At 48.8% G+C, this 8,076-nt stretch overlaps 3 protein-coding genes across 3 annotated transcripts; 1 reads left to right on the top strand and 2 right to left on the bottom strand.

The window, feature by feature from the left end:
* Positions 1-32: 32 nt before the first annotated feature.
* hoe2 (hoepel2) lies at positions 33-3,433 on the bottom strand. Its single transcript, XM_001356690.4, has 7 exons — positions 3,042-3,433; positions 2,466-2,870; positions 2,229-2,401; positions 1,824-2,166; positions 1,375-1,763; positions 985-1,311; positions 33-920 (listed from the first exon to the last, which is right to left on the bottom strand). The coding sequence occupies exons 1-7, from the start codon at positions 3,277-3,279 to the stop codon at positions 246-248; spliced, it is 2,550 nt and encodes an 849-aa protein (XP_001356726.1). The 5' UTR covers positions 3,280-3,433; the 3' UTR covers positions 33-245.
* Positions 3,434-3,727: 294 nt separating this feature from the next.
* synr (BH3-only protein sayonara) lies at positions 3,728-6,854 on the top strand. Its single transcript, XM_015180632.2, has 6 exons — positions 3,728-4,075; positions 4,341-5,443; positions 5,510-5,785; positions 5,868-6,268; positions 6,338-6,523; positions 6,579-6,854. The coding sequence occupies exons 2-6, from the start codon at positions 5,345-5,347 to the stop codon at positions 6,763-6,765; spliced, it is 1,149 nt and encodes a 382-aa protein (XP_015036118.2). The 5' UTR covers positions 3,728-4,075; positions 4,341-5,344; the 3' UTR covers positions 6,766-6,854.
* Positions 6,779-7,911, bottom strand: mRpL24 (mitochondrial ribosomal protein L24). Its single transcript, XM_001356688.4, has 4 exons — positions 7,754-7,911; positions 7,477-7,630; positions 7,020-7,409; positions 6,779-6,955 (listed from the first exon to the last, which is right to left on the bottom strand). Exons 1-4 carry the CDS (start codon positions 7,835-7,837, stop codon positions 6,840-6,842), a joined length of 744 nt encoding a protein of 247 aa, XP_001356724.1. The 5' UTR covers positions 7,838-7,911; the 3' UTR covers positions 6,779-6,839.
* Between the last annotated feature and the right edge of the window lie 165 nt (positions 7,912-8,076).

The following is an 8,076-nucleotide window of genomic DNA, read 5'->3' as shown; positions in this document are numbered from 1 at the left end:
ATAATTCCAAATCACAAATAAACGCTCAGATATATTATATATAAACACATATACTCGTATAATCGTAGAAGAGAGCATTAACACACGCAAAGAGACACAAAGAGACGAATACAAACAGGAAGAAAGGTGCCACAGTAAAACTTACACAAAAAGTATCATTAAATATTTAGTTCGAAAAAGTCTAGTCATTATTCACAGAACTAGTCGATTATTATTAATAAATAGCCATTTATATCATATGTTGTTCAATGCCAGCCAAATACAATGTGGGCCACTAGAAGGTAGACTGTCATCAGGGTGATCTGTCCCATCATCATGGGGAATACGGTCCTCAGGTATCGTGTGAACGAAAGCTTATAGCCGTGCTGTTCGGCTATCCCCGCGGCAATTACATTGGCCGAGGCCCCGTAAAGGGTGCCGTTGCCGCCCAGAGAGGCACCCAGGGTCAATGCCCAGACTAGGGGCTGGAGCGGCAGGCAGATCGAAGGCTTGGAAACCAGCGAGGTAACAAGCTTGACCATCATTGCCGTGACTGGGATGCTGTCTAGAATGGCCGAGGCTAGGGCCGAGGCCCACAGTATTATGAAGATGGCCATAGCCAGGCGATGTCGCTTGTCCACCGAGAGGATGACGTGCTCGGTGAGCTCGCCGATGCTGGCGAAGAGGCCCAGGCGCTCCACGCACTCCATCATCACGAACATGGCAGCGAAAAAGAGTAGTGTGGTCCATTCGATGCGGTGCATCAGATGCTCCATGTCGTCGCGATTGAGGATGATCAGTAGCAGAATGACACCCAGTAGAGCTACCCAGCCCAGGGGCAGAGTCCTCCAATGAGGTACCGACTGTATGAAAAAGCAGACGATGACAAAGATCAAAGCCCCAGCGGACTGCAGCAGAAGCGTCTTGTTCTTGATGGGGTACTGTGGATTGGGAAATCAAATGTAATATTGGGAATTGGGTATTGGCAGGACATAACCATCGAACCTTCTGCTTAAGCTCATCCAGGGTGTTGGCATAGACCTCTGTGGAACCGACTCCACGTTGCAGCCGTCTCAGCGTCCGCTTTAGTTGCTTCACTTTTCCCTGGAGGGTGCCGCGCACCAGCTGCGCATCCTTGGAGCAGGAGCCCACGGCATTGAGAGCTCGCTGCCAGACCTTGATCTCGCGTCGCAGTTCGCGCATCTCCTTAGGTTCGTTCAGGCGCAGGGCGTCGATGTTGTGGTAAAAGAGGCGAAGATAGACACAGCTTTGGATCACGGCCAGCAGGACGCCCGGAAAGGTGTGCGCCACAAAGGTAAGGAAAGTCACATCCTATCTCCATAGGAGACACACAGATCAAGAATGGAACGGAATTGGGATATAGTTCAAACTCACATTCTCCACAATGTAGTGGTTGGTGCTGACAATAATGCTGATGGGATCCCCAATGGGTGTGAGGGCCCCACCAATATTCGCATGCACAATGATGCCCATCACGACCGGAAGCGGATCCAGCTGCATCACCTCGCACAGGCGAATGGCCACTGGTGTAAGCAAAAGGACAGTGGTCATGTTGTCCAGCACACTGGACACCAGGCAGGTCACCAAACAGAGACTGTAGATCATGGGCCAAATCTTGCCACCCGATATCTCAAAACAGAACACGGCCAGATAATCAAACACCCCCGTTTCTGTGAGTATCAGGATGAGCAGCATCATGCAGAACAGGAGAGTGAGCAGCTCCATGTCCATCCACTGGATGATCTCATCCATGTTTGGGCGATCTATAAAACATTATTGAATATTGATTGAATGCTACCTCCTGCTGCGCTCTAATCACTCACCATTAAAGCAGGCCAGAGCCGTGACCGATAGAATCGAACAGACCATGGCTATGAAGGGTCGCTCGAACAGCTCCCACACCAACAGAGCATAGAAGATCAGGAGTATAAGACCAGCCAGAATGCTGCCTATTCGAGCGTTGACTATCAAGGGATTATAGCTTAGTATAACCGCCAGATCTGTGGCTGCATCGCTGTAGATGTGCAAACGCATCTCACTCTTCGGCTGGGCCAGAAGATCGCTCAGTTCGGAGCTCATTTGGTACGTACGATTCCTGGACACAGACGGAGCACGTTCCAGCTGATCATCAGGCAGTAAAGGCAGCTGCCAGGCCTGCAAAGTGTTCTATATGGGGCGGATGGGAATGAATGTGATGGAATGAATTGCCACAACTTTAGATGGCTCACCTGGAACACCTTTGTAGTGCGATTATCGCCAATGTAAGCGGACACCTGCGGCTGCACAAACAGATAGCTATAGCTAATGGTTTCGTTCTCATTGTCCGTCGGTGACAGTTCCTCGAAGGCGCCCTGGATCGTCAGACGAAAATCGCCAGTTGGTTTTTGCACCAAAGCGAAAACTACGATAAGAAAGTTATAGTTTAAATTTAAATTTTAAATTGAATTTCCACCGTCGAAGCTCACTTTTCCCTTGATCGCCCTGCGGTACATCGATGGTCTTCTCCAGCAGGTGTTTCTCCCCCACAGAGATGAGCACGACGGCGGCCAGCAGCCAGAAGAGGAGCAGTCCCAGACGCTTCCACAGCTTGTCCCACTGGCGCTGCTCCTTGGAGCGCGTGGATTTGTGGTGAAGGCGGCGGGCCATGGATTTGGCATTGCCCGGACCATTGGCCGGATCGTGATCCGAGTGCGTTGTCGTTGCCTCATCATCTGTGTGATTTTCCTCTTGTCCCGGCTTGGTCTTGATATCGAGAAAATCTGAGCCAGCAAAGCTGGAACCGGGCTCATCCTGAATACGGTCACCCACATCTGCGTCATTATAGTCCCCACCATCATCAGGGTCGTCATCGCTCGCACCTCCAGAGGAGCCTACAAAAAGGCAGCATTTGAATTATTGATGTGCCTCATACTTTGGCCTGACCTTTCTCAAGCTCTTGGACAGACAGTCCAGTAATTGATGGGAGGACAGGTCTTCCTCACTCATGAAGGGTTGCAGGTCCCTCCCCCTCTCTCTCTCTCTCTCTCTCTCTCGGTACTCACCGTGAATGCGTTCGTTCTCCATTTTAAAGCTGGCCATGCTGGGATCATGGCGAATCTCCGCGGGCAGGGCGCGCCACACCTGCAGTGATTGCTCGGTGACCTGGACAGCTCCAACCTGATTGTGATGGTGGCAGCTGGCTCCACTCCGCGGTGTGGCTCTGTTCTGCAGCTCAATGCTGCTGTTGCCCACGCGCGACGGACTGTCCGGGCGCAGTCTGAAGGTATCCCGCAGACCCATGTCTAAAATATCCAACCGTAGTCCGGTGAAGGAAAGAGAGAAGGCGTGTGTGATGTAGGTTTTTGATTTCTACAGGCGACGGCGAGGAACTGCAGCAGACGACATCTTTGCCGCACACCAGGCACGCTGCGACTGAACAGAATCTTCTTGTGCCAACAACAGAGCCCGAGACAGGCGTCCGAAGCATTTGCGGGGCTTCGGTTTCCATTCAGCCGACGTTTGCTTTCAATATTGAAAGTGAAATCTGGGCTCTTTGTGTTCCAGGATGGCGCAGGCGCCGACGCCATCTGGCTCTCCCTCAATTCTCTGTTTTGCTCGCCTCTTTCGCTATACGTATTGTTGTATACATATGTGAGAGAGCACTACGTGGGTAAAAACTTATCAACAAGTTAGACATTTCGCAGTCCCACGCTCGTCGCTCGTCGCCTGTCGGCACTCTGCCAGATTATAACTCATTCAAATGTTTTCACTTGACCCATTAATTTCTACCCCGTTTTTGTTGCACCACTCATTGCTCATACGAGGCGTCATCTGGCCTGCACTCTATATTTTATATTCGACCGAATGATGGTCACGTACCAGCCCCGGAGTGCGGTGAACATTTTTTAATCACCCGGTGACGTGCTCGGGAGCTTACCCAACAATTGTCCAGGGAATATCCAGCCCCAGCTCCAGTTCCAATCTACCTCCAAGCGTCTTACAGTAGCGGTACTTCAGGGCTGAGGGGTAAGGAAAAAGAATATACATACATACATATGTACGCATTGATACATTATTGATGGATCTGTGAAGTGAGGTAGGATTTGATTGCTAAATAACAAGCACAAGATCCGTGAGGAGGATTTGATTGCTAAATAACAAGCACAAGATCAGCAAACAAATATTTAACTTTTAAAGTTATATTACACGGAATTTTGTGTGTGCTCTCTTAACAGTTAATTCCTCTATTAGTTACATGGTTCTATATACATATATAACGAACACCTTTTTCATAGTATATGCATTATTAACGATATTTACATATTTTCCTATCCTTAACCAGTAAGCTTTAATAATTGCAGAGAATCGAATATTCGATGAGCGTGAGCGGGAGAACCAAACGAGCTCCTGTTCAGCCATGGGCCATGGTCAACCCATAATTTGTTGGTAATTTATCAAAATCTAGATTATTATCCTACTGATGGATTATGCTGTGTGTGTCGATTAGTATATACCTCATATTCTGAGGGTTCCACTCGCCCACCGGCACCACCCCATAAGGCCACCTCAAATCCCATCCCCCCTTCCTTCAGGTGAACTTGCATTTTAGATGGACAATGACCATATGTTAACATTTTTATACCCTGTACCTAGAGCAGACACGGCGTGTATGGTATTGTAGAGTCCGTTGGGGACACTTGGGGAATGCTTGGATGCAAGCGAAAATTCATATGTTTTTATGTGTGTCCTCTCAGAGCCGTCCGGCGTCAATCACGCTCGCATGATCCGCTCTCTAGCTATCGGTATAGGAAAGGTTCCCCAATGAAAAGTGGAAAAGATTACTGTGCCTTATAATGCTTTATAATAATCAAAGTTACGGTATCCCATAGTATATGGGATCTAGTATATGTAGATTTCTAACCTGCAGTTGTTGTTGTTGTTGTTGTTGTGCCAATTCAGAACATCCACAAAACTGAGGCACGAAAACAACAATAAATTGGAAAGCAAATACCAACCAGGTTGTTGACAACACACACACACCACACGCGTGCACGTTCGCCGAGAGAGCCTCCTGCTCCTGCAACTGCCACCTGCCTCGGGGGGCGTCGTTGTTCTAATGGTAGAGATGGGGGCTGGCGGCCTGGCCCCATTTAATGGTTAGCGCGAAAAATATTGTTGTTATTGTGTTTTCCCTCATAAGTGGACAGTTGGCGCGGACAAGGCAAAAGCTCAGTCAGTCACACTTTGGCAGGCGAGGACGAACCACGAACTAACGGACTTTCCCTCTGGTTCTGGGGTCCGAAAATTGACCGACTACCCCGACTGGAACATGTCATAAGGTTTGGACAGAACCTTCGTGCAATGAATGATGGGCTGCGGTTCGTCCATGGAGACGCAATCGAATCCTGTTGTGACAGAGGTCAGCACAGAATTCCGCCAGCAACAAAATGGTGCCGCTGTAACGGTAATTAGCCGCCATTTGGATTTCAGCACCAGTCGAAATCAATATCCGGTTACGTTACGTTCACAGAACATTATCGATGAATATGTACGGCTGGACGAACAGATCAGCAAGATGGAGGGCAGTTGTCCGGGACCCAGAATGGCCACCGCCGAGGCCTGGATCGAGCATCTGCAGGGCAAACATGATGCGATGTTGGGTCTAGATGGAATGGAGGTGGCACAGCGTCGACAGGAAGAGCAGCAGGACACCGAAATGGAGGCACTAACCCTGTCCAGTTACCCTGCCCAGAAACGAGACGGCAATCAAATTGTGGCAAACACGCCCACCAAAGACCTGGCCCAGGTAGGTGCTTCGAAATGAACACTATCAACAGCACTTCCCTTAAGCCAATTATGGACCTCACTTCACTTTCCGGTTGTTGCAGCTTGCCTACAACCTCGGCGTGATTGGCGACGCACGTAAAGCTTCCATGCACGAGGATTTCTTTGCCAATCTGAGTGAATCGGCGCTCTATTTGCTCAGCATTCGATACTATGGGGAACTGCTGGAGCACACCAAGGAGCGCCTGAAGACGCTCGCCGAGAGCTATGCGGAGCTGAACGAGCTGTATGTGAGGCAGGATGGGATCATAGCGTACATTAGTGGTGGCACCTACATGACCCGCCTGGAGGAGACCATCGATGAGCAGCTGGAGACGGCCCGCGATACACGCGACAAGCTGGGCAGTACCTTGGAGCAGTGGCGCATCTGTGGACTCCTGCTCCGAGCAGCCGCCAACTCCTCCACGCAGGCACTAAAGCAGTGGCGACAGCTTAGTAGGATCATGTGCGTTGAAACGAATAGAAGAGTTATGAAAAATAATTCATTCATTATCTTCCTTCTTTGCTTCTGTAGTGATCCAAAACAAAAGCTGCAATGGGCGCTGGACTGCCGGAGTCTGCTCCATGCATCAACGATCTCCCTGGAGGCTGCTCAGCTGGCCCTGCCCCACGTGGAGCTCAAATACATGAGTCATCGCCAAGTGCTGGCCGTCAAACACTGCAATACCTACCTGATCACGGACATAGCCAACAAGGCGCGGTAAGGAAATCTACTCTGTCCAATCTGATCCTCAATCATGCTCAATTATTTCCAGTTACGAGCACACAAGCCGTGTCTTTTCCACCTACGAGGCCAACATGTCCAAGACGTGCACTTGGCTGTACGAGACATTCAACAACACGCTTCGCATCGACTTTGACAAGTCCGAACGCTCTGTGTCCCGCTTATCGAAGACACTGCGCGATCATCGCGCGGAGGTCTTCAGTACTGCGCGCAAATGATACAACTCAACCATTTGATTGCTCACTTTGTGTTTGTGTTTTTTTACTTTACTCTAATAAAAATAAGGATAGAGTTAGTACCAATAGGACTTGGCTGGCGTTCGTTCCTCTTTGATGCCCATTTCCTCCATAATGTCCATTTCGAAGGTGGACAGCTTAGGCTGGAAGGTAATCTCACCCACAACAGCCGCTACAAAAAACAGAAAATAACTATAGCAGAAGATGTTCTATATATAACGCCTAGAAGCTCCTACCTGGCGTATCTTTTTCGCGTTCTATGTAGGCATTTGGGGTTTTGTAGTCATGCGTCTGGTTGTTCGTCTCGGGGATGGGGATGATACGGCCCGATCGCATGGACACGCGTACCTTCTCGCCTTCCTCCGTGAAACGCCATTCGAATTCGGTTCCCAGCAGATCGGAAGGGTCCACCAAACGGATATCATTGAGGACGTGCAGCGGAGCCTCGGACTTGATAATAATACCGGGAAACTCTTTCTCAGCACCCACGCGACGGTAATGCCAATTGAGCCCCTCCACAATTACCCAATTGCGTTCGGGTATCACCTGCGTGACAATACCCTGCTTTCCCTTATCCTTTCCCACCAGAACCTCAATGCGATCACCGCGGAAGAAGCTCCAATCCTCTGAAAGTATAACCAAAAATGATTTCAGCAGTGTTTGGGGGGACATGTTTTATATACATATACTCACCAACTGGCTCGATCAACACCTTCCGCCGCATGGTGGCCGGCATATTCTGTTGACGGAACTGGCCTGTCCATGGTCGGTTTGTGGTGTAGCGGAATCGTTTTCGCTCCACAGTGCGTGGTAGGTAATTTTTTTCCCTAGGAGTTTGCCAATACACCTGAATAAAGTTAATTAAGAAAATAAATCTATGTATGATCTGGAATATTTTCCATGCTGCTGTTACGTGAGCCGCTCTCCACACTGAAGGGTGGTTGAGAGGAGACGAGAGAGTATTGCCTACCTGTTTTTTGCTGCGCTCAATGTACTCCTTGGGCAGATTGGAGAAGTTCTTCAATTTGCTGGCCAAAAACTGTGTTATGCGCATTTTGTAATAATTTAAACAAATTTAATGTTTACATAAACAGCTGACAGCGGATGATAAAATATACGGTCTGACTCTCAGGAGTATACCAAAATATACCGTTTCATTTTGAAAATATGCCGTAAATATACCGAATTATTCAAGTTCTTTCATATTCCTCGTTTTTGATATTCCATCAAATATTACTAGCTAGATAGAACCCTCAGCCCAGCCCACATAGTTTTATACCATTAACGATTCCA

Source organism: Drosophila pseudoobscura, chromosome 4 (assembly GCF_009870125.1).
Source record: "Drosophila pseudoobscura strain MV-25-SWS-2005 chromosome 4, UCI_Dpse_MV25, whole genome shotgun sequence".
In the NCBI taxonomy this organism is placed as follows: domain Eukaryota; kingdom Metazoa; phylum Arthropoda; class Insecta; order Diptera; family Drosophilidae; genus Drosophila; species Drosophila pseudoobscura.
The sequence above is the reverse complement of the archived record's forward strand: the minus strand, read 5'-3'. Positions and strand labels throughout refer to the sequence as shown.